The following is a 26496-nucleotide window of genomic DNA, read 5'->3' as shown; positions in this document are numbered from 1 at the left end:
TCTTGATCACAGCCAAAAAAACCTGTAGTCAGAAAGTCAAATATATTAATGTAATTGTACATCATCTGAAAGTTAATTTGTAAAAGGTGCTTATTTGCATTTGATCTCCTGTTTACAGAATGAGAACTGATATGGTGTGTTACATGGGTTAAATTTTTAAAGTCTTTAGCTCTTTCTTTTTGTCCAGGCCAGAAATGCTGTAACAGGTCTAAAAGAAAGAGCTTGCTCTACAAGTTCACAGTTTACCTTGCTCTTCACCCGTCCCTCTCGTACTAGCAAGTTTCTATGTCATGCTGCCATCTGGTCATAAGATAGATACGCCACCCACCATGTCAGGTCTGAATCACTGCTCAGCCTGTAGATCCACTTTGCACTTTATCTGAAGAATGGATTGCTGAACAGTGGTGCTCAAGGAGCTCAAGTTTGCTGAAATATCCTTCTAAGCATGAATTTTTGCCCCCTCCCAGCATGGACTGGGAATATCAGTGTCAGAGGAGGGTAACTTTTGACTCAAAGAACAGCTAGATGTTGGGAGAAAGACAGGAAAGGGTGGTGGCTTTTATTTGTCTAAAAAGAAGAAAAATGGCTTTAAATTGAATTTTTGGAGGCACTGAACTGACATTTTAAAATTTTGTAAGTAGGAAGTTGTTTTTATTTTGAAGTAGATCAGCTTAGCAGGTATTGTTGTGTCACACGAATGTATTGTAAAGGTAATTATTCTTTCATTGAGGTTTTATTTGGGAATACTTGCTAAAAAGGGGTTGTATTCCTGATTTTCTGATAAACCAGTGGGCTTCATTATTTTCTGCCCAGAAATGAAGCTTGATCATTTAAAAAAAACAAAAAGATTTTTTTTTTTGCCTGTCAGTTCATTAATTTCTGGAAGTTGCTTTAGGCCTCGGGAGATTTTTGCACTGATACTGAATCATTCTAGGCAGTTCTGTTCCTGCCCACATCAGGGATGGGTTGTACTTACCTTTCCCCTGCCTAGAGGAAAGGCATGTGCAGCACAGAGCCAGCCCTCAGTCACAGGCTGACTCCAGCCTTTGCAGTTTGGCAAATTGGCATAATTAATTAGTAAATAACTTCAGCAGAATAGTTTACTTTCAGCTGACCTATTTAGCAGTTCAGCTGTGTATTCTATTCATGAATTAATGAGGAGTACACTTTAAGACCTTTTCAAAAATCTTGCTTATTAAGGCAGAATTTTTTCCTAAATTGGTTGTCCTTCTGTTTGTTTTTTGTTTTCTTCTAGGTGCTTTTAAGCCTTGTGAATATTTATTGGGCAGCTGGATGATTCGCCTTACTGTCTGGTTTATTTTTTTGGTTGCTTTGTTCTTCAACCTGCTTGTCGTGTTAACAATATTTGCATCCTGTACTACATTGCCATCTTCCAAACTGTTTATAAGCCTGATTTCAGTCTCTAACTTATTTATGGGAATCTATACTGGTATTTTAACTTTCTTGGATGCTGTATCTTGGGGAAGGTTTGCTGAATTTGGCATATGGTGGGAGACTGGCAGTGGTTGCAGGATTGCTGGGTTTCTTGCAGTTTTTTCATCAGAAAGTGCCATTTTTTTCCTGATGTTGGCAGCTGTCGAACGGAGCTTGTCTGCAAAGGAGTTTATTAAAAAGGGGAAAAGCAATTGCCACAAACAATTTCAAATTGCGGCATTTTTTGCTTTCCTGTGCGCTCTGGTAGCAGGATGCTTACCACTTTTTTATAAAGTAGAGTACTCAGCATCACCCCTTTGCTTGCCCTTCCCCACTAGAGAAACACCTTTATTAGGTTTCACAGTAACTCTAGTGCTGCTGAACTCATTAGTGTTTTTGCTAATGGCTGTTATCTACACTAAACTCTATTGCAACATGGAGAAGGATGATCTCTCTGAAAATTCCCAGTCAAGCACGATTAAGCATGTTGCTTGGCTAATCTTCACCAACTGCATCTTCTTCTGTCCTGTTGCATTCTTCTCATTTGCACCGTTGATCACTGCCATTTCTATCAGCCCTGAAATCATGAAGTCTGTCACTTTGATATTTTTCCCATTGCCTGCTTGCCTGAACCCAGTCCTGTACGTGTTCTTCAACCCAAAGTTCAAGGAAGACTGGAAGCTGCTCAGGCGCCACCTGAGCAGGAGGAATGGCACCGTGGCAATTGCTGTCAGTGCCCAAGGGGACATGGCACAGGATTTTTACTACGACTGTGGCATTTACTCCCACCTCCAGGGTGGTAATATTGCTCTGTGTGAATGTTGCGAGTCGCTGCTGTTGTCCAAGCCCGTGCCCTGTAAACATTTAATAAAATCCCACAGCTGTCCTGCGCTGGCAGTGGTGCCTTGCCAAAGGCCAGATGGGTACTGGTCAGACTGTGGCACGCAGTCAGCCCACTCTGACTACGTGGACGAGGACGACTCCTTCGTGTCGGACAGCTCGGACCAAGTGCAGGCCTGTGGCCGTGCCTGTTTCTACCAAAGCAGAGGGTTCCCTTTGGTGCGTTATGCCTACAACATACCAAGAATTAAAGACTGAGAAGGCTTTCTGCCCTCAGCTGCTCCAATAAAGAGGTTCATGTTTTGCAGACTGTCGCCCATTTTGACCTTTTGAGCAGGAAGCACTTTTGTAATCATTATTTTGTGTCATTTGTAAAGAAGGGAAGTGGGCAGTAACTTCTTGAGCCATACATTTTAAAAAAATTAAATAAGTCAATTGCCCTGACTGTAAATAATTGGTAAACCAAAATTGTTACCCAATATTTTTACTCTTTTCACACAATAGTGCTTTCTTTTATACAGCTTTTACATGCTAATGGTGTGTTTCCACATCATATTGCAGTTGTACTTTGCTTCTTCTGGTGGTGAGGTAAGTTCTGGTGATTTTTTTTCCCCCGAGAAAGCACAATATAAAGAACAGCTGTTTAATATTATAGAAATTATTTTTTAAATGTGACTTTTCTATAACTAAGCAAAAAAATATATTGCTAGCTTTGTGTATTATATTCAGCATTGAATCTCAGGATGCATTTTATTGCAGGGCCAAAAAAGGGATTAATTCTCCCATACGTAACTGTGACAGCAATATCAGAATACTGTGTTTGTTTTGTATTTCATGTTCAATTAACAAAAAAAAAAGTTGGTTGCAGTAAATTTAGTACTTGTAATCCACAATGTTCTGTAGATTTATTGGAATAAGAATATTAGCAGCTGTCAGGAACAGTAGGGTTAAGCACATTTTTCCAGTGATGGTGCATCACTTCAGGTGAACCACAGCAAGTTTCCTCAGTATTACCAGTCAAGTCGCAGCATTGGCAGGAGTGTGGATGTACGGCGTGTTGGCAGAGCTGCCCCTGTAGCCAGCTCGTGTCTGTGCCATCAGACTGGCCAATGCTCTGCAGCCTGCTCAGTGGCAGTATACGGTAATACCTATGATGGACCGAGACTTTAGGAAATGGAGGGAAAATGCTACACAATTTGGCACTGAAAAAAAAGCATTTTTCCAGTTATTTTACTGACAGTGAAGTACACTGTGCAAAGACACTAATTTTCACCTAAATCAGTGCAATCTTTTTAAAGCATTAAAGTTCTGAGACCCAAATGATTTAAGTACAACCAGTGATCAGTTTTTTATAATTAGTTTGAAATATGATAAATACAAAGTTAATAATGCATGATTAAGTAATTATATAAGGTTTTTGGACAATACACTAGATGAGGAGTAAATCCACTGCTATCCCAGTTACTCTGGAGAAATTCTTGTTCAGATCTAAAGCTAGATTACTGTTTTGAGAATTAAACTGTATATACTGTTCATACAATGAATTTTTATCTTTGTGTTGTAAGTTATTTGATAGAACCCATGATGGGAAATGTGGCTTCATTTTGTTAATTAAAGCTACCTCCTAAACAATAGTGGCTGCCAGTAGCAGAATGTTTAAAATGTGGTTTATGTACTTTTTTTCATTGTAAATAGATGTGGTTGTATAATGTCACTATAATAAAAACAGGATCCTTGTATATCAAAATCATGTAGTTTGTACAAAGTATGGGAGGAATATTTACTGTATGCTGTTAATTTTGTAAGCCAAAATATTCAAGTGTAAAAAGGGAAGAAAACCATCCAAGAGTTGTTAATTCTTATATTTACACTCATGAATATTACATCTGCAAATTAACATGGAATGTTACACTGAAAGCAAATAAAGGGTACATTAATACCTATGGTTATTTATCTCTGTTTTTCAAAAGTTAAAGCTGAAAACAGTGCACATGTAGAATTATTGAGCATAAATTATATCTCATCTGCTCTTGAAAGTTTCAGGAAAGAACTGCCAGAAAACAAGAAAGTTGCCAGTTTACAGGTGGATCTATGATTTCAGAATAATGCTGAGTCTTGGCATGCAAAAGGTTAGCAAAGAGTTAGTCCTCTTATGAAGCAATCTCTTGATTAAAGGTGTTATGTATTGTGTTTGAATGGAAATGTTTTTAGTATGCTTTGAATAATCATACAGATGAAAATTATATTGATACTGTTTAATGTTGAAGATTGTGGGGGCTTTTTAAGCCATCACTGTATAAGAGTCACAGCTTGTCTGACATTCTTCTGTTGGCCAACCTGTCAGAGGTAATAAGAATGCTGCTCAAAAAGGAATGTAAATGTCAGCTGCCATTTATAATCAGTAGGGAAGGAAATCCAGCCCTGAAGCTTCCAGAAAGCCTTTTGTATTTTCAATGTTCTTATGTAGGGATTTATTTCTTCTGTTCTACAAGTGAGCCTTTGCTGCCATGCTATTCACAAAGGTGATGTGATCCATTGGGAGCTCTGATATTTCACTGTATCTCAGCATGTTTTTGGAGTTCAGTTATACTAGCAATGAACTCTTTAATGCAGTCAGCCCAGTGCCTTGCAGCACGCGCTGGTGGAGGGGAAGGAGTGTGGGCAGCAGCTCCTGGAACCAGCCTGTTCAGAAGCAGTGCTGCAAACCTGCCTCTCTCAATGCAGCCTCGTGCGTGATGCCCGTGGACAATCACCACAGGAGAACCCAGACAGATCCAGGTATTTAATGCCAACTTTCCTTTTGTCTTTGCTAGGGAAGCTGCCCCAGGCCGGGGCACAGTGCAGTGTTCAGGTGTTCTCATCCACTGAGAACTTGCTGCTGCTACAAAAGCAATGTCAAATAGGTGGGGACAGCTTGCCTTAAAGCTGTTTTATGTTAGCAACTGTGTGGGAATTTTGTTACCTGTGTACCAGTGGCTTTCTGAGGTGTCCAGCAGTCTCTTCTGCTAGGTAGAGCTTCCTAATTTCAGTTTTCATACTGAAACAAGTGAAACCACAAGTTACACCCTTCTGGGGTGCCCACAGAAAATAACTCCTCCAGTTTTCTAGAATCTAAAGTTAGCTGAAACTGCTCTGACAGTTGCAGTGTCACATATCATGCCTCTAGACCTCTCACAACTGCCATACTGAGCTGCAGTGCTGGGTTTAGCAGTCAAAAAGGCTTTGTTGTTGACTTTAAATGAAAAACATAGGGCAAGGAGAGCATTTTGTTGTTTTTCTTCCTTATCTTCTGCCGTTGGGAGGAAGCACCTTCTTTCAGGGAGATGGTCACAAATAAAATTGCCAAAGGTATTCCCTATCTTTCGTACATTAAGAGTAATTTCTTACAGATGGGTATTGGCCTGCTCTGTGGCAATATGCTGGTGAGACCTCTTCATTGAAAATTTAGCTTTTTTGTTCCCTTGTAAAAATAATGCATCTGCTTTGCAACTTTTTGATCTAGATGCCTTTAGCCTTTTTAAATTTCTTTCCAGTAGAATTTCCTGTTTATTTGTGAATTTTCTCAGAAATTTCAAACTGGCACAAAGATACTTCAGTAATTTTTTTCACTTTGGTTACTATTTTTAAGCCTTCAGTTTCAATTTACAGGGTAATATTTTGAATTAAAAGCACAGTGCAGAGTTTGTTTTATATGTGCTCTCAATAATTTTTAATTACATAAATGTTTTAATCTTTTACTGTTAGCATAAGTTGATTTTTCAGCAGGACATTATTTTTTTAATAATTTCACATATTGTACTGTAGAGTCTGATTTTAAAACTAGGCTTCAGTTGAAGATTATTCAATAAATAAGGAAATGAAATCTGAAATGGAATAATACATCACAAAGTGCTGTTTTCTGTACAGTTATATACTGAAAGAGCTTGGAAGGTGAATGGACATATTTCATATGTTGCACTTCTGGCACTACTCCAGTATAAAGTAGCAGTGTAGGTTTTCCATAAGAAATACTAGTTAGTGGTCACTGTGGTGTTTCCTATAGGGAACTAGTTTTGATTTGAGGGTAACAAAGTACGAAGTGCCTCACTGGTTTCCAGTAACAAAACCATAACTTGTGTTCTGAAAATTCTAGCCCAGAAATGAGCAAGTAAATCTGTTATTAGCTGATGCTTTTTAAAAGAGAGAAAGACTTTATGCAGAACAGTAAACTAGCTAAAAAAGTGAAGGCTGTTCAAAGCAGGAGGGCTGTGATTTCCAACTAGCAAAAAACAGACTGGGAATCCTGCTAGTGATTCACAGTGATGTGGTTTTAAACGAAATGTGTTACATAGAGCTCTTGCACATTTCCCCAGACGAGGGGAATTCCCATCTGGAGGCTCTTTCCCTTTAAAGCAGAGTTCCACATCTGCAGGCAGCAGAATCTGGGCTGGGACTGGCCAGATGAGAATACGTCATAACTGACAGGCTGAGAATACATCATACCGTGAAGGAAAGTGAAGCAATCCAGGACCTCTCAGGTTTCACAGCCCCTAATCAAGCAGAACTACACATTCAGGCACAAAAATAGCCAGCAGACAAGTATAGGCAGTATTCCTTGAGCTCTGACATGGAGGTGAACCAAGTAGTTTTCTGCCTTGCTCCTGTGCCTGCCACAGTATTTTTCCTTATGCTGGAAAATCTGAAGACTTAAGAAGAGTTGAATTCAACTATATTTGGTTTAAATTTTCTACTTTTTTCAAGGTTGCAAGTAAAATAGTATTTTCTTTAGGCTTAATGCTTGATGTCTAAGCCTCTGTTTCTCCCTACATTTAGGAAGATTTTTTCACCCTTTTGATTATTTTTATGCTTCTGTGTTCCTTAACATCTAGTGAGGAATTAGACATGACATCTACAAGCAATCAGATCTCGTTCTTTTCATTAAACCTGGCTAGTGTCCATCAAGTTGAGCTGACAAGTTTCATTCTGCTGGCTTCTGTATTTTCAGAGACTGAGTTCATCAGATTACAGCTGAATTTCTAAAACTTAATGATTTCATAAACAAAAGTTATCAAATCAAGGTGCTTAGTGATTCAGAGCAGTTGTCTAGAATAGAAATCTTTTCTATGTCTGTTACCTAAGGAATTGCTTTCTTGATATTTTATGTGTAAAATGTTTTTTTAAATACTGCTGGTGGCTATTGGGGAATACTTCTGAGAAATTTGTCTTGAGTGTTTGGTTGTTCAGACACACTGATTGGCGTGGCCATGCAGAGAGAAAATATTGGTCTGTGAACATATCATGCTCTTTTTACTCTGAATTTTACTGTTGCTAGATAGCTCTAGGTGCTTATTCTATAGTCTGTGATGGTGAGCTAGCACTGAAAAACTGAATGTAGTTTTTGTAGTTTCTTTAGTGAGAAATCAGGATGATTTTGCATACTGGTATCAACCATTGGGGGGTGTGTATTCACTACATTCAGTTGTTTGTGGCAACTTCTGTGCTTCATTGTGGCAGTTTGATTTTGCCTATGGGTTTTAGCAGTGTTGACTGTAATTCTTGTCAGGGCAGCTGCTTCTGGCATTCAGTTCACAGAATTAAGGTTTTGCCATCCTTGCAGCATGCTGTTTATCTTGTCAGTCCTGTGGCCAAGTTGTGTACCTGAATCTGCAGGATTGTTGTTTCAATGCTTTTTAATAAAATTGCTTTATTTGGGCTCATACCTTTCTTGTTATAACTAGGGCACAGTGGCTGTGCAGCTGGCTTGACAAGTTGGGCACAATCGTAAGCGGGATAGTAACAATAATTTTTTTTGTTTTCACATCTCTTCAATGTTGCTGGAATGCTTCCAGGAACAATGCTTTAATTTCCAAAAGGGTGAACTGGCTTTTGCCACCCTCCTTATGGGCAGTCTTGATGCACAAACTCCACTAGCTTGTCCCAGTGTTAAGGTTTGTTAATATAAGTGATTTGCCCAATATCTGCTGCTGCATCCTGAGAAATTCCCATATTCTGTGTAATAGAATAGGAAGGGAATAGACAAGCTCAAATGTTTGTGTTTTGCAGAGTTGCTGCTGCCTTGCCTTGACACATCCATTCCACAGTTTCTGGCCATCCCAGGTGATGTAGGCCTCCATTAGAAGTGAGACATGCCTAGTGCAGTGAGTTCCAGAATTCCTCAATTCACTGAGACAGCATGGGGATTTTCATTTTTTCTATCCATTTATGATTGTTGTCAGTCTTCATTATGAGATTGGCTTTAAGTTCAAGGAAAATTTTCAAGCCTTCCATTTTGAAATGACCTTGGTCTGCAGCCTGTTGAATACCTGAGGTTTTCCTGCTTGGCACGACATGGAGCTTTGCTCATAGTGCTTGGGTAGCCATGGAGTGAAGAGCTGCTTTCATTTGTCAGCTGAATGTAGCATGTATACAAAAGTTCCTGTAAAACCATGGGTGGTTTGTGTTCAACAAAGCTGAGGCATTGGATTGTGTAACTTGTATCCTAAGAATTTTAAATTTTAAATTTAAAATTTTAAATTTTAAATTTTCTTCTTCTTGTAACTTTACTTGGCATGAAATTTAGATTCTAGTGATACTCTGTTGTGTCCAATATTTGAAACATCAACTTAAATTATTTCAACAGGTGTAATTTGTTTGTTAGATACTGTGGCTACTCATACTTGGTCCTTTATTTTATGATAATCATAAAATAACAATCCACAATCTGCCACAACTGGATGGAGTTATTTAAGCATATGAGCATCAGTTTGGTGCCTAGTGATGTATTTGGTATTCCGAGGGTGCTTAGGTCAGGGAAGTGTTCAGGCCCTTTTTATGTTTTTCAGCTTGCTGGAAAACAGTTCTGTGTGATGATCTGGTGATCAGCATTGCAATAACATGGTTTGTTTCCTTACAGGAACCATAATTATTTCTCCAGCCTATCAAAAGTGCAGTTCCTTGTGAAATGGTAAGCCAAATGCAGAAGCTTCACCACTGAAGGGGGGAAATCCCAAATCCCTTACACCTTTGCCTCTCCCTCAGAGTCTGTGGCTGTGTGTTCCTGTCACTTGCCTGGTTTTGGCCTCAGCAGCTGTCTGATACGCCCTGAGCTTTAGCTTGCTCACACACGTTGTTTGGCCAAATGTTTTTCTACCATTTTAGTAAGGTTTTGTGTGTCAGTGAAGGGTCCAAAGAGCCAGAGGGAGGGAGAAGTGTGTGCTCCTGAGAGACAGGAGAGATATAGCCTGTTTGAGAGCTATTACAAATTTGGGTGCCTGTCTGTCTGCAGCCCAAGCACCAAACATCCCGTCTTAAATTCTTCAAATATGATCATTTTAGGCATTCCTTTAGGACTGTTAATGATGGCATTGAGATGTCTCCTGCCTTCTACAGCACTCATTTTTGGTGGAGTCTACATGCCCGTAATTGTTGTATAGATTTGTCGATCTTTTTGTATCATTCAGCTACTGAAATTCAATTGTTACAGCAAGTCAATTGCCTCAGATTGATTTTCCTGATTAAAAGAAAGCATTTTTAATACTGATTCTTATTTTTCAACTTGCCTATCCAGTTAAAAATACATTTTTTGTTAAACTCACCTGCAGAATCTCACAAGAACAATTAACATAGCCAAATCTACAATAATTTTCAAACTTCTTTATCTCATGTTAATACCAGTAATGCTTCTGCTTAGTCAGCCACAGCAAAATTACTCACAGTTTTATAAAAAATTAGCAACTGCTGATCAGCAGTTATCTCCTTGGTTGATGAAATTTGAAGGTAATGAAAAGCTTTGGTTATGCAGATGTTTGTTGGTGATCCTGCTTAAGATTTGGCTAAAAGAGGGGGGAACAGGGTGGCCCAGCATAAGAAATGAAGGGGGACTGTGTTCCTGGGACTTGAAGCCCAAAAAGAAGGCTGACAAAGAATGTACTGGCAAACAAAGACGGGAATATCTATATAGATATATAATCTGTTTTTTTACGGATAGTTGTAGAATCAGTGGAAAATTAACTGATGAAGAAGGTAAAGGACACCATTTTCCTAGAAGAAGAGTATGAAAACCAAGCTTTAGTTTACAAACAAGATAGTAATTGTGAGGACTGAAATGGGATTTTGTAATTTAATGCAAGTATAGATTACGAATTTTGAGTTGGCTATTTGAAAATGTTAAGATGCTTTCTTCTGATGTGTTGGGATTGTCACCTGCAGATGAGGTTACTGGTTCCTGTTTATTGGACTGGTACTTGTGCAAAAACGTTAAGGAAGAAAGAACGACTGCGAGGAGTTGCTATAGAGCAGCACAGGCGTGTCAGTGTTCGCCCTGGCGGTGCCGCGGGCCGGGCCGGATCACAGCGTTGGGAGGACTCGGCCCGCAGCGGATCAGGGGCCTCGGTTCTCACCCGTCTTTTCCCGGTGTCTCTCCCCAGGCCGTGCCGCGGCCGCAGCAGGCCCGGGCGCGCAGCCGGCGGGGCGGAATTGCGGCGTGGCCGGAAGCGCGGGGGCGGCCATGGCAGAGCCGGGAGCGCCGTCGGACTGCCCCTGCCGGCGTCGGGAACCGCCCCGCCGGTACCCGGTAACCGCTCCCGCCGGTGGCCACCGCCTCCCGCCGGCGTCGGGAACCGCCCCGCCGGTACCCGGTAACCGCTCCCGCCGGTGGCCACCGCCTCCCGCCGGCGTCGGTTACCGCTCTCGTCGCCTCCCGCCGTGGCCCCCGCCATGAGCGGTGGGGCCAGCCTCCTGAGCCCGCCGCCCGCTGAGGGCTCGCTCCCGCCCAGCCCCTCGGAGGGCTCACCGCCCTCCCTCGCGTCCCGCTGCAGCTCCCCGGGCCGGGAGGAGGAGGAGGAGCAGCGGGCGGCGGTCTTCCGGAGTCCGCCGGGCCATAGGTAACCCCTGCAGCAGGGACCGGGCTCCAGCGGGGCTCAGGGCAGCCCTTGCACTTGCTTCCCTCCGCTGGAGACAGAAGATTATTTTACATAAATATAGCCTTGTTTGCCGAGACGAAAGCTTTAAGCCGTTGTTTTTGGTTTTTTTTTTTTTTTTTTTTTTCCTGTGGGCTCATAAATTGTCTGTAAGCAGTGTTAAGCTGAGCCTGATAAAGCTACAGTCTCTTCTGCCTTAGTTGAAAAGTGTTTGCAGACTAAAGGGTTGTTTTGCATGGTGTATGTAGCTGGGTCCAGAGTCAGTTTTGTATGTAAGCATCGCACAGCTCCTGCTCCAGTGGCTTAATCTTGCTCCATTTAAATTACATGCAAACATAAAATGCATTCTTTTTACTTGGGATCTCACCGGCTTGACAAGAGAATAATAATTATTCTTCCCTTTAAAACAGAAGGATGAAGAGCAGGGAGAGCCTATCATATTCTGGAATTCAGGATAGAAACTTGACAGACTTGGGCATTAACTGGTAGTGAATGTAACTAGCAAGGCTGAACTGAGCTAAAAGCACCGGTGAAGTAAAGGAAGGACAGCAGAGCTTCATGGGGTGCAGGTTTCCAGCATGGTCCTTAAATTTCCATGGAGAGCAGTGAAGGAACGTGGACCACACTGAACTTTACCTAAAAGTATTTCTTCAAAAAGGTGCCAAAAGTCCAGGGAGTGTTCAGGTGTAATCAGAAGCTTCAGAATGAAGAGATCAGCCAGTTTATAGTTCCTTCTCTTTCAGTTACTACTTCCCAATGAGCAGTTTTGTTCATGCCCCTTGGAGCTCTGTGGCAGTTTGTTCAAGCTTCAAAAGGTTTTGCAGCTTCAGAGGCTGTTTGAAACAGCTCCAACTCTGGGGCCTGTTGCTGCAGTATTCTCTGGCAGCAGTGAGGTGCAGCTGAAGACAGCCTCTTTTAGGGCCCGAGCTGGCAGTCCTGTTAAACTGTGGGCTAAATACACGCTGTGCTGGTGTGAACACTGCTGCTGGGTAACACTTCTGTGTTACCCATTTCTGTGTATTGGTACACAGCTTCTGTGTATAGCTGCCAAGATCTCAGAAGTATCATAAAACCCATTTCTTACGTAGCCTCCCATGTATGCATGCACTCTGCATCTTTTTGTTGTTGTTGTCCTCTTAAACCTACACAATAATTAGCTGGAGGCAGCTAAGCTGTGGGAAATGCAGTATTTGCAAAAGAGAAAGGGTAAAAGCGAGGCCTTGTTAATGCTGTTAGGCATTTTCATACTTTCGTTGTGGATCCAGTGTTATGTTTGATGTGTCACCTTAGTGAATATATGGCAAATGATAATCACTGTTCACTATTAATCCCACTTGGGTTTAATGCCAAATGTCTCTAGCTCTGTTTAAGATACTTATTTAGAAGTAAATGTGCATTTAAGAATGGGTTATTTTAAGAAGTCTATTACTTTAATTATTTTGAAGAAGTTCATAACTGCTAGAATCTCAGAAAATGGTCCTGTGAAATTCGAGGGGTGTGTGGGGTTTAAAATGCATGGTTGGTGTGCCAGGAGAGTGTGACTGGTGGCTGCAGTGCACACCAAGGAAGACTGGGTTCTGGTGCAATAGGGGAGCTTTACACACAGTATTGGAGAAGTGTTTCTCCCAACAGGTCTTAATACTGAGCTTGTGTTTTCCTCTGTTTAAGCTTCAGTTTGTGTTATTTCTTACTCATCTACAGTAAGTTCTTAATCTATTACTGTGAATAACTTATTTTGAGAAGTTGACAGCTTGAATTTCATAAGTCCTGATAATACATAATAAATATTATTTTTCCTAATTTATTCACTCCCCTAGTACTTTTTCTAGGTTGGTTTACTTTGTCAGTCATGTTCCACAAGGTGCCATAATGCAAATCACACAAAGCAAAAGAATGTATTGAGAAAGTATCCCTGCCCAAAATGTCAAGTCTGTACAAAGTTATGGGTTTTTTTCCTCAATGTGAATGTATAATACTTTTATCCTTTAATGAACTTTCAGAGACTTATTTTCTTACAAAATGAGTTATTAGGTATTCTTAAGTGGTATCTCTTATTGTATGTATGTGTTTTAAAAGCTGTCTCTGTTAAATTATTGGTCTTTATTAATGCTTCAGCATAAAAGCCCTAGAGTGCAGCAGAATGGGTGGGGTTGTGCTGGACTGATGGGTCTTTGGTCTGTGCTGCTTCTGTCCTTGCAGTGTCCGGGTGTCCCTGTCAGTTCTGTTATTTTGCATTTCACACCGTAAAAGTGGGATTGTCTGGGGAAATAAACCTGCTCCGGGTAGGTTTCAGTGTGAATCAGTTACCCTGACCTGACCAGGAAAGTCCTGTTAGCACAAACACACATGAGTAAAACAACAGGGAAGAGTAGGACAAAACTCTGTAAAACTGAGATTGTCCCCAAATGCTTTCTAGCACAGAAATGTGCTCTTATTGCTGCGTCCTGTGAATATGTTGTAATTTTATATTGATAAAATTCAGGTATCTTATATTTAAAAAAAATATGTCTGGAGCATTAGCATAATATTCTTGTTGGATGCTTCTTCTGTAGCTTAGATTCAGCAAACAGAATTCCTCGCTGTAGTGGAGTATGTGTGTAGGTAGGTATTTCCAGAGCTGGTACATCTATATGAAATAGTAAAGTGAAGTCTGGTTTCATTGCTTTGTTCTCAAGACAAAATTCTATGGCTGGTAGTTTTAAAGAAATCTCTTGGCCTGTTTTCAAATTTTGCTGACTTGGACCCTAATATATGGTGTTATTTATGAAATAGTACATATATAGAATATTATAAAAAATATTTCTGAACTGGGGCTAGGATTGCAGCATTATTCATGAGTAAAGAAGTTATGAGTGACTTATGTAAGATATCATATTAAATGTCTAATAGAACCTACCATCAAGTATTGTATGTTGGCTATATTTTTTAAGCACATTTCCTGTGAAAGTGTTTTAAGATGGAAAACTTCCTGGATTGAACGGATGGATTTGTAATGAATGGATTCTTAATGCTGAGCTTGCTTGATACCATGAATCCACTTGTACAAGACTTTTGAACAAAGAAAATAACATTGTCGCTTTTGCTTTGCTTTTGCTAAAGACCACTCGGTACATGGAGCTTCTTGTGACCAAGGACAGGATGTTAATGTTAAACCTCTGATTTTCCTTGGCTTCCATATGTGAGGAGGAGAGGGACACTTTGATGTTATGGGTATTCTTCTTGTTTAGTTTCTAGAAGGTAGTGTTCGAATCTGTTCCACAGCTCAAAATCACTAACGAGCTAGAATTAGTAAGGAAAATGTAGAATGTAAGGGGGATGGTCAGAGGTGCACTGCAAATGCCATTTATCCTTTAGGGAGATTACTAAACAAGTAGATAAATTGTGTCATTTGTTGTCACATTATGCCATAAAAGTACTTTTTTAAGACAGTAACACTTTAACTTTTAGATGAACACATGAACTTGAATACATTATAGATTATACTCTCTTCTGTTTCTTGTTTTTAATTCAGGAGGGGTGAACACTCTGAAAGAGCAGGGGGGAGAAAAATGTCACCTTTGAAAGATAACCTTTCACCATGGGAAGAGTGGTTCATTGGCAAAGAGAAGGAGCTGCGTGCCCGCTTACAGGCTAGAGCTGCAGAGGTGATTACATCTAGCTCTTTTGATTCTGAGTCTAATAGGAGATAGCAGACACAGGATTTAGTTTTCCTTGGTTGTACAAACATGAGTAGTTGTTTTTTCCTTTTTTGTCTCTTAGGCCTCCATAGTGTTTGTGCTTGTCAGTGCTGGCATGATTCATGTTATGTGCATTTTCTTTTGCCAAGTGCTACACTTCATTGAACTGGTGCTGTATAATATTTTGTTTATCCAACTGTCAGGTAATGGTTCGATGTTAGAAGATTGAAACATTTATATAATTACTGGCTTGATTTTTGTCATGGGTATGTAGGCCTGCATGTAGGTTGTAGAAGAAAATGAGGTGTGTGCTGATTGTAAGTATGCCAAGCTACTTGGTTAGTTTTGAGGCACAGTATTGTTACCCACTTGGCATGTAATTTCACAACTATTTGTTGTCCTTTCCCAGGAAAGGGATCCCTGTTACAGCACTTTTTTTCTTCATTCTGTCTTTTTCCCTATTAGAGTTGAACAGTTTTTGAGAACCAGGGCTGGGACACAATTAAATGAGAGCACCCTATCTTTTCTTGATTACTCTGTTTGTAGTTGCAGTTGGTTAAATTATACCAATGTTGAAAATCAAATGGGAAGTATTGTCTGGTGATTAGAATAATCACATTAAAATTAGATAACTTCTCACTTTAGTTACTCATTAACTATTTGACCTTGAATGTTTTCCTTGCCTTTCCGTGGTTATGTGTAAAGTGAATATAGAATGCAGGTGTTTTATGTGAGCTACCTCATGCTCTGTATTAAACACCTACCACTGGAAGGTTCAGGAACAGAATTTTACAGGTCAGCAGTACACCAAAGTAGTTTGTTAAACTTGAGGAATATACTTTGATTCGTTTATCCGCATCCACCAAATGTTTCATGACTTTCTATTTATATTCTGGATTTGTAATGTAAATGTAAGCTAGCAGATGTCTCTCAACTAAATATTAAGAACAAGCATTACTTAAAGCCATGTAGAACTAGACAGATAGTTTGTAAGATTTTGAAAACATTAGATATTAAATGCAATGAGGCAATGTAAAAAGCTTATATTGGGGGGAAAAATATAATACTTTTTCTGTAATTAGGAAATGAATAAACAGCTTGAGGAAATGAAGCAAAATCAAGAATGTGAAAGAAGAAAAAGGATAGCTGAGGAGAAACACAAGGAATGGGTCCAAAAAAAGAGAGAAGAGGTAAATATTGCTTTGGCTGGAAATATTCTAGTACATGCCATGCTTGAGTAAGCCTGTGTAAAATTTACTCAGTCTGTTTGGACATCCATGTTTTCAGTTTGCTGAGTAAATGGCTGCTTTAATTGAAAATTATAAAAACACACCAAAGCAGCTAAACATTTTTTCAAGACTGATTTTTTTTTCCGTAAGGTACAAAGGGTTTTGTTTTCTGAGTATTCAGAGAACTGACAATGCGTGTACAGCTTGTGCAGTAGCCTTCTGCTGATGATAGCTGGGGTTTTGGTCTTCAGCGTACCCAGACTTCCCAGCTTCAGTGCCCAAACATTTTTGGTTAAGTGTACATCTTGACTGTGTGCAATGTTTTGTATACCAGGTACAGTCAGAAAAGGGATGTAGTTTAAATCAGGCAAGGAGTGTTTACCACAGAATATGGTTTAGGAGGGATGATTGAGGTATGGGGCCAGATTGAGGGAATTCTCAGTACACCACAGTTAGTAAATGGGAATTCCTTCAGTCAGTAATTAATTTCTGGGTGGGACCAAAAGTTTTTTAAGTTCTCTTGAGGGAGTGTCTGGGTCCAGGGTCAGAAACAGACAGCAGGATGATCCCAGTGGGGCTGTGTGACAGCTGTGTCACACCAGGTGAGCACACAGGTGCCCTGGGTGGCAGCAATGGGAACCCTTGGGACACCAGGGTGTGTCCAGCCCTGGCAGTTCATGTGTTCATAGTTCTGTGGCCTGCAGCAATACCAGCTGTTCACTATATTAACTTTGTTTCTAAACAAAACCAGATGAAAATTCACTAAAAATAGCACAACAGCACTAGCTGGGTTGGATGGGCAGACCTCATACATTTGTTTTCATGGTTTTAGAACTCCTTCAGATTCAGCCTAGAACCCCTACAGTAACATATATTTTGATCTAACCTAATTAATCTTAGTCTTAATGCTGGTTGGATAATTGGCAGAAACCCATTACAGAACCTATCCTGCTCTATTAATTTCTTATGATTTATATTGCTAATTAAAAGTACACAGGAAAAAGCAGATTTATTATTCTGCACATACAATTCAATTTTCCTCTTCCAAAATGACATTTAAATGGAAATTAAATTCTGGGTGTCTGTAGCTATTCATTAGTTCATTCACTACTCCTTCAATGCTTGAAGGAATTGGTCTGCCTCTTAAAATAGTTCCAGTTCAGAACTAGAAGTTTTCCTTCTGTCTCTTCCTTACTACCACCCACTTCAACTCCATAAATTTCTACTTATTTGCGTTTTCCTTGGAACTTTGTGGATTTACTGGTTAGCAACTTATATTCTGTTGTCAGTGGGATTAGGAGGTCTTTTTTATGGTAATCACAGCAGCCCAGAGAACAGGAGAAAAAGAATGCTTGTGTCTGGACTTTATCAAATTATGTTTTGGAAGCATAGCATCATCCTTAGGGCAAGTGTTTAGAAAAGTAAGCTGATTTTCATTTAAATCAGGTGATTTATTGGCTAGTCTTTCATATAAACCACACTCAAATCAAGGATAAACTGAATTTAAAAATTTAAAAGCTTAGCTGTCCATAGGATATTAACATTTGTGCTGTGTAGCCTGTCCCACTTCAAGTTTCTGTAAGCTTATTTGTGGATCTGGACACAGGCTGAAGGATAAATATGTCAATTCCATGACTAGGATGTTTAAAGGTGCATCAAGATTTCACCTGTAGTTGAGGTAAGAGTCATGAGCACTGACAGTTGATACCATTTTCTTGGGGAGCATGTGTATATCTTATATTGGAAAACACTTCATTTTCTCATAGTAGTATCAAAAGAGGCTTCTTGAGGCAAAACTTGCAGTATGTTTCTCTGAAATTTGCATTAAACACTCACCTTTTTCAAACTCAGTTATTGGTTCTGAGCCCTGTGTGCAGAGAGCAGAAAATGCTTTATTTGGAGGAGTCAGTACTTTCAGGGATCTTATCTCTGTAGTCTCCACAAGTCTGTGCCCTTTCCCATTGCTCAGTACTGTAGGGATAAAGAAAGGAAGGCACACTTGAGCACACATGGAAACTTCTTCCTTCATTTTGAGTATCCTGCACCAGGAGACACTGCTGGAACAGTCTTTGTGCTGTGAATGTGAGAGGCATTTATGTCAGAAGTAAAATGTTTGTACATGCATAAAAGAATTCTGGTTTTCTATATGTCAAGCCAGTATTTTTCATGGCAGTTTTAGTTGTGATGCTCTCTAACTGTTAAATATAGCCCTTTAGGGTGAGGTTAGGAAGGAAAGCTTGAACACTGTTTTTGCTCACTATTGGTTTTTTTTATTATTTAATATAGATTAAAAAATATATGCTGTTACAGTTTTCTTATGCTTCTAATCATTTTACAGAAACTATTTTTGAAAGTAAAGGAATCTTAGCTATTTAGTATTCTTCTATGTAAATAGCTTTTGTGGTTCTTAGAGGTTGTAAATTAACTAGAAGTAATATTTTGAAATATGAGCCATCAAAGGACACTCTAAGCTATGAAATAGTTTATACAAATATTTGTTCATAGCAAAAATTTTCAGCTCACTAGGAATTAAAAGCTTAATAAAACCAGTTTTTAGGCACTATCTTGGACCTAATAATGCCTTTACAATTTTCAGTAAGATACTGGATCCCTCCTGGACAAAAATAGTCTTACTTTCTCTCCCTCTTAAAGTTGAGCCATTTGTTGGCAAACAGTAAATTGTCTGTTTACTTTTCAACAAGTATCAATTGAAATATTTTAACTCTAAAATAATACTAAGCATGCTTTTGATTCCAGAAGGAAAATTAACATAGCATGATTTTTTTTATGTAACTAAAATGTTTATTTCTGAGTTACTGTTAGATTTATTGATAAAAATGAAGTGACTATGGTTATAAATGCTGAGCAAGTAAGTTTGGTGTTCAGTTCCTATTTTATGTGAAATCTCTTTCATTCTTATCATCAGCTGTGGGATTGAACACTTTAGTAAGGTGCCTGTAATTGTGGAACTACTGATTAGATCAAAGTACTGGATTCAAATCAGAGTATGAGAAATGCATTGTGAATGCATAAACTGTGAAGAGCCTGTAAACTGCCATGACAGTTTAATTCCTTAACATCATCATCACAGTCAGAACCACTTACAAATTTTTGCTGAATAAAATATTAGGATTAAAGGTCAGGCCTGATGACAACAGCTTTTTGATTGCATATTAAAAAAATCAACTCTGATGCAGTGCACTCTACCTTCTACAATCTAATAAGGTATCTTTAAATCATTTAATCCCTTCAAAGCTGCTTCATTTTTACAATGTCAGTAGAGCATGAACTTAGAAATTATCTAGAGTGTCCAATTCATACATATACATGTGTGTACATATAAATATCTATATTATTACTGTTGTGGGTTAGCCCCAAGAGGCAGCTGAGATCCCCCTTGCTCCCCCCAGCTTTTCTTGCTGAGCAGGATGATCTGGGATTTCCCTTGGGTTCGTCAGTGTCAGTTCTGGCAGTGCCCCCTCCCAGCTCCTCGTGTGCCCCCAGACTGCCCTGGTGAGATGGGGTGGGAAGCAGAAAAGATCTTGAAGCTTTATAAGCACTGCTTAGTGATAACTTGTTGTGTTATCAACAAACTCTGTTTTGTTCACAAATCCAAATATAGCACAACAGGAGCTGCTATGAAGCAAATTAACTCCATCCAAACCAAAGCCAGCCACATGTGTTATGCATATGTTTGCAACAGTGACAGAAATCCCCAAAGAGGAATACTTGCATTCCAAAATAATTGTCATTCTGAAACTCATTTTGTTAACATCCCTGTATTTATTCTTTGCATGTAATTCTTTATGCTGTAATAATGTGACGCCTGGCAAACTTGTAAGAGCACAAGTAGTGAAGTTACAGTTTTCCATTGGAAAAACCAATTATTCTAATAGCCATCTAAAATTGACTGTAGAATTTCTAATACTTTCTGCTTTGTTGAATAGAGAATAAGATAACACTTTTTTTTTTCCTTAAAAGTAAATATTACCAAGCAGGCATTAAAAATAGTATTTGGATGTTCAACAGTTTTTATGGTTCTTTTCTTTTCAGTAAGTCCCCTTTACTTACTGAAAAATAGAATTTTTAATGAGAACTAGGTGCAGGATGGAAAAGTTCTGTTTGAATGTTTTTTCATTTTTTTCATTGAAAATTTTGTTTGTAGCATTTATTATGCTGTTGGTAGATAGTCTTTATGAGACGCAAAAAGCATTAAGGAGCATATGAAAGCGTAGAACCAACACAGTGTGCAGTAATGAATGACAGGGTTCTTGGAGCAGACTTCCTTTTTTGGTGTGCTGGTTCCTCCAGAAGAGACACCTGGGTGACAACTCTTACACCAAAGGCTTTTTGTTAAATGTGTATTTTATCTCAGCATGGTTAATACAGAGAACAGATTGTTCCACAGCTTAAGCATGACTTTCAAGTTTTAAAGCTATGCTTGCTCGTGCTCCCTTTCTTTCATCCAATGACTTGTTAATGATTTTGTGAGCAATGGTAGCACTCCCATAGAAGGGGTGGAAAATCCTGTCATGCCAGCCTGCAGTATGGGGACATGTTAGTTGGAATCTCCTCTGGCAAAAATGTAATTAAATCCACATCTTCCCTGTCTAGGTGAATGTTCTTACAGCTGAACTGTTGTTGAGTCAAGCACTGGTTGCTAATGTAGAGCCTGATGTCCTGTAGTTTTTGCTGACAGTTTAGACTTGAAAGAGATGCTAAGATGTCCACTTGTTTAAGACTGAGCCCTTTCAAGAAGTGTATTTGTGAGGGAAACTTCTAGTATAAATGCTTTCCAGTCATGAGAACTAACTGCATTTAAGAATTAAAATTTTCTGTTTACATACTTAAGTTGTTCTTTACATATCTAATTTTTTTTGTGAGTCTGGCCTTAATTTCTTAAGGATATTTTTTTCCATATTGTGGGTCTTTTACTCTCTGGACCTGAAAAGTCTTTACACATGTCATGGTTTGACACTGACACAATGCCAGCGCCACCATAAAAATGCAACCTCTCAATTGAATGCTGTGAAATGCAATCGAGAACAGATCAAAGCAGGCCCAAGCTTAATAACAAGGGAAAAAACTTTATTAAGCTACTACTACTATACTACTATAAAAGAAAAAAAAAGAAAGAAAAAACACACACAAAATTCAAAATGAAAACCTTTCAAAACATTCCTCCTCCCACCACCCAACTCCAGCAAACCACAGTGAGACACAACCTGGACCCCAATCAAGTTCCCACCCTCCAGACAATCAATACTCAGTCCATCGAGGGAGAGAGGAGCCCCTCCTGTGCCACAGACCCGCCCCCCGAAGAAACACAGCTGCCACATCCTGTGTTTCCATGTCACACATGGCACTGCCCGGAGAAAATCTGCCAGTGTAACACTCTTCTTTCCATGCACAGTGCTCTCACCACCAATGCATGGACGGACCGACTGCTCTTAGGATTTTTCTTTCAAGGATGCTCTGCATCCTTGAAAGAAAAGGGAAAAAACAACATTTCAGTTTTTTCATTTTTGGGACCGCAGTCCCCCCCAATTTCCCCTGGGGCCAAGGGTTCAAGAACAGAGATCTTCTCTTCTTCTTCTCTGAAGACAGGGGGCACCACCATAAAGCTCCCTAACTTTTCTCTGTTTGCTCCACTTCTGTCTTTTCCCAGCTGAAGCAGGTCTCTTTGGCTCACCAGCATCCTCCTAAAAGACAGTCTCTCTTGGAGGAAAAAATCGGTTCAGTCTGTGGCTAACAAGAAAAAGTCCAGCCAAAAGCCACTCCATCATCTCCTCCCACCTAGAATTTCTCCTTCTAACATCCCAGGGTCCAGGCTGTCTCTCTTCCTCTCTTTCAAACTGAGGAGGAGTGAAATTTCACAAAGCTTTCATTTCTCAAGGAAGGGTTAAAAGTCCGGACTCCCTGGCTGGCTCTCTGCCCGGATTCTCCGGCTCCCATGGGCAGTTGGGCCCCTTGCGGCACCCCCCAGCTCTTCTCCTTCCCCTGCTGACAAGCCGCTGCTGTCTCTCTCTCTCTCGCTCTCTCTCTCTGAAAAGGGAGAGAGACTCTGGGGGTGGGAACGGAGACATCCCAGATTTTCTCTACCCTTCCATCTGCAGGGGGTTCCAGCCCCCTCCCAGTCAGGCCTTCCCCTCCCGCACCCAGACACAGGCCGGGCAGGGGAGGAATTCTGCTTTTAACCCCTCTGTGTTCTCAGAGGCATGTCCGCCCTCAATTGGTCACCCCAAGTGTCAGTATCCAAACCTGACCCCTGACTGGATTGACCTGTTCCTTCCAAGAAAATTCTTTTTCCGTGTCAAACCACGATAACACAAAATGTTTCTGTGATGTCACGCATGACCAATGCCATTGTTATAATTTTAGGTTGTACCTAAATCCTAATTACCTTTAGATTTCTGTAAGTACAATGAGCTAATTTCTCATGTTGAGTGTTAGAATGAGTTACAGAGTTTTGGAAGAGGATTTCAGTGTGACAGGTGAATGCATGCTCATATATTTCAGCAGCATTTGTGGGGTCCACATTCTTCTGAAGATCCCAAGAGTGTTCCAGGAACCAAGTACACTAAAACTTGTTTGTAACACACATTGAGTCCCCACATGAAATGAACACAGTCTGGGAGAAGGATCCAGTAATTATGCAGTCCCAGACTGCAGTGGGGTCTGCACTGACTGTGTGAGCAGTAAATTGATATAAACCCACTTGTCAAGAGCCATCTGCAGCTCAGGCTGTTGTTGACCTCCCTTCTAGCCTCTTACTGTTTTCACATGGAAATTCTAGAGAGAGATTCAAAAGTATTCATGTGGGCTTGGTCTGGTCACTGAGTTGTGTTGCAGGGCAAAGTTGAAAAGATAATTACAGTTGTTTGAATCACCCAGATTTCCAAGACTTCTAGAAGTGGTTGATGTCCACAATTATGAGGATAAACAAGTAAATTAGGTGTTCTGATGTTGGCAATGTGGGCTTTTCTTATATTTTACCATCAGTCAGCATTAACTGCTGCTAGAATATGCTAGCTGTCAGCAAACAACCATGAAGTAGAACACTTATCTGTGAAAAGAAAAATGTTGTCATATTCTGCAGACCATTAGATGGAAGGGATTGCTTTGAGAAGTATCTTAAAAATTTCAATCACATCATTAGTTTCTGGAAATGTCTACCCGGTGACAGTCTACATAGAAAATGCAGAACAGAAAACACCACTGCACTTTACACATTCCAGCTTCTCATTTAATCGTTGATGTGAAAATTCAGAAATACCTATTTTAGTAGTTTTCTTCTAGTTGGATATAGTGCCTCTGTTTCAAAAGCAATTAGGTTTTGGGTTTTTTCCTGCGTGGAAAATTATTTACTATTTCTACCTTCTGCCAGGAAAGAAGTGGCACACTTCTTCAAATTTTAAAATGCTTTGACCACTCAGCACATCCATGTAGGTGTGATTTTTCTTGAGAAGTTAGTAGTTAGCACTGACCCAGTAAGACACATGCTGTGGGCAGAGTCACAGGTGATTTGTGTGGGGTGGGGGATTTCCAAGGGCTCATCTAAGCCAGGCTTGATTGGGTTCTGAGACGTGATAGAATCACAGCACAGAGCACTGAACCTTCAGGGTAGATTTGTATCCTTTCTCCGTAATCACATGCTTGGCCTGGGTGGCAAGAGAACAAGCCTTTCTTGCAATGAGTAATTGGATGTTTTGCAAACAGTACCTTAATTTAGGTAATGCCCACAGCTATATGGTAGTGTATGTAAATTTACTGGAGGTTTAGTGAATAGATTGTGACTGTTTTGAGCATGAGATCAAAGAGATTTTTTTAAACCCAATCTAAACAACACCAAGCATAAAAAAATAATTTCTTCCCTGACATACACATGGAAGGAAAATAAAAGAAGGAGTGAAGAACATGTACATTAGTATATACATTCATAGTATTTTTGCTGGACTTTTTAAATGAGGATGGGAAAAAAGCTGGGACAGTCAGAGTGACAGAAGCTTGACATGGAACAGGTTACTAAAGCAGCTGGGGTTGTGGTGTCCACATGAAGCAAAATCTGTTCGGATTGTGAGAGGAAGAATAAGCATTTCTGATTTGTCTGCAGAAAAATTTCTAGGCAGTGTAAAGTCTGCAATTCTGCAGGGAGTCACCCTGTCTTAGGGATGTCTCACTGGAGGTAAAACTTAGCAATAGTTATGGCTTTCATGGTAGTGTGTATGGCATGTTATTGTTTACATGGGACCTAATTTAACTTTGAGTCAGCCTAGATGGTAGCTAAACTCATCTAAGTATTGTGATTTCAAACACCTAAGTTAAGAAGCTTACGTGCCTTTCTTTTATAGTATTAAGAAAAAATTTTAGTCTACTTTCTGCTTATAATGGTTTTCCATTATATAACCATACCCCTAGGTATGGAAGTAGCTCTTTTTTCCCAGATTTCTCCTATATTAATTTTCATGTCTTTTCTACAGTAAGACCCTTAGCTAAAGACTACTTTTGGATGATCCTTAGTTTTGTAACTTACTTTCGTATATATCACAGGTGAGTCAGCAGACAAAAAAATGTGCAAAATCTTGGTAAGCCACCCTCTCCCATAGTTTAACTCACTGATTTCACAGATACCTCTCATTTACATTAATGCTTTTTATGTGTCCCAGACAACCATTGTCTCAGAACCAGTGTTGGTGCATTTGGGGACTCTTTAGTAATAAAGAGACAGAGAAACAGCTCTGAATAAAAGAGGTTGAGATGAATTATAGATGAAGAGGAGGAAAAGCTTAGACAATTGGTTATTTGGGTTTTTTTTCAGGAAGGTAATGTTTGAATAATTTGCCAAAAATACATTTTTTTATTTTCAACATTTTAAAATGCAGAAACTTTTATTTCATGTTAAGAAAGATCTTATTTCCATGCTTCATTAGCATAAAACCATTTCAGAATCTCAATTTTTTTAGTTCCCAGAATGAGATGTATTTTTTTATTAGTCTTGCTTGTAAATAGTTTTATCACAGGTACAGGCCTCACTGTTGTGAAATCATTTTAATAAGACCAATTGTTTTACAGTTCTGTGTAGTTTTACATTCCAGAATATGCATTGAAATTGGAATGTATTCATATTTGACCATTTTCCCTACACTACAAAACAAATTGAGCTGATATTTGCTAGCATGTATTAGAAGTGAAATGGAAAAAAAAAACCTACCAAACAACAAAAAATCAAGGAGAAAATAGAACTAAAAAGCTACTTGGAATCGTTTTGTGAAATTGTGTCCACAAAGAAGTCTTTGTTCTCAAATAAGAATATTTGCCAAGAGTATGCCAGAGCAGTACTACTGAAAGTATCGTGATTTTAGTTGGAGCAGCATTCGGCTTGGAGATTATGGTAGATAGAGCTAATAAAGCCTAGCCTGTAACAGAGGTGGGTGGGGGGAAATCCCACAGTGCCTAGAACAGCTGTTGATGTTGAAACTGTAGTAATGTTCCTGGTGCTGGCAAACAGAAGAGGACACAGTACCTCCAGTGGTCTGTAAGCTGCTCGCTTTCCTGGCAGAAATCAGGTCAGTGTGCTCCAGAGCAATAAAAGCTGAAGTTTTCATTCTCTACGTGCTGCTTTATTGGATTGCTGGTGGTTTTGGTGTGGGGGGACAAGCACCGGGCCAGCAGGTTTAGGCCATGCTGTTCGGACCAGACTGAGGGAATTGTGGTGGTCCCCTGCTGCAGTATCATGGCTTCTTCTTCATTAGGCATAAGTGGAGTTTCCATAAGTGCAGTAAACCTAGGAAAAAGGTGGGAGAGAGACATGCAGGGAGAGCTCTAGATTTCTGCCGTTTTGTTCTTTTAATGGGAAAAATGGTGATATAGAATGGTGCAATGGGAATATATTTCTGGTTTTCTTGAGTTTTTCCTATGTTTAATTTATTTATTCATTATAGTTTGCAGCTGTAGTTCTAGGCATTTATATTGATACTGCCAACAGTAATAATTCTGAGTCAGTATGAGTTTCTGCTAAGTTACCCGTCTCCTTTGTTCAAGGGGAGTGCGCAGGGAGTTGTATAAGTAAATGATTTCTTAAAAGAAAAACAACATAATTTTTCAGCAGCTCTTTTCTATTAAGAGGAACTGGTCTTTAGTCTTGTGCCTCTCTTCCAAGTCATGTGCACAGCTTGTCTGGTAGATTTTTGTTTCTGCACATGTATGCAGTTGCTTCAGAGCTAAGTGAGTTAAGCAGAAATAGAATCAAATCAGAAAATTCCAGACACTTCATAAGGGTTACAAGGAACACAAATGAGAGCTATTGCCACTCTTCAGATGAAAATACCTCCCTCTCCAGATCAAGCAAAGGCCAGTGGATATGTGTTTGCTTAGAGAAAGATCGTCAGAACATTGTTGCTGGATGTACACACACTGAAA

At 39.7% G+C, this 26496-nt stretch overlaps 2 protein-coding genes across 11 annotated transcripts in view; both read left to right on the top strand.

The window, feature by feature from the left end:
• The window catches only part of LGR4 (leucine rich repeat containing G protein-coupled receptor 4), a 72498-nt gene extending 68281 nt beyond the window's left edge, over nt 1-4217 (top strand). Inside the window, exon 18 of the mRNA XM_030273326.4 lies at nt 1256-4217. Coding sequence (XP_030129186.1) covers nt 1256-2532 — 1277 coding nt within the window. The 3' untranslated portion in view covers nt 2533-4217. The remainder of the gene's footprint in view (nt 1-1255) is intronic.
• The window catches only part of LOC100224227 (anoctamin-3), a 169587-nt gene that overhangs the window by 1694 nt on the left and 141397 nt on the right, over nt 1-26496 (top strand). For 2 of the 10 annotated variants that reach the window (XM_072929401.1, XM_072929404.1), the window contains exons 1-3: nt 9254-11135; nt 14683-14815; nt 15931-16038. In XM_072929401.1, coding sequence (XP_072785502.1) covers nt 10969-11135; nt 14683-14815; nt 15931-16038 — 408 coding nt within the window. In that variant the 5' untranslated portion in view covers nt 9254-10968. Of the gene's footprint in view, nt 1-4366; nt 5053-9166; nt 9218-9253; nt 11136-14682; nt 14816-15930; nt 16039-16106; nt 25644-26496 lie in introns of those variants that run through there. The other 8 variants (XM_072929403.1, XM_072929400.1, XM_072929407.1 and 5 more) reach the window with 7 other exon arrangements.

Source organism: Taeniopygia guttata, chromosome 5 (assembly GCF_048771995.1).
Source record: "Taeniopygia guttata chromosome 5, bTaeGut7.mat, whole genome shotgun sequence".
Taxonomy (NCBI): domain Eukaryota; kingdom Metazoa; phylum Chordata; class Aves; order Passeriformes; family Estrildidae; genus Taeniopygia; species Taeniopygia guttata.
Note: the sequence above shows the minus strand (reverse complement) of the source record. Positions and strands in the feature narration are given on the sequence as shown.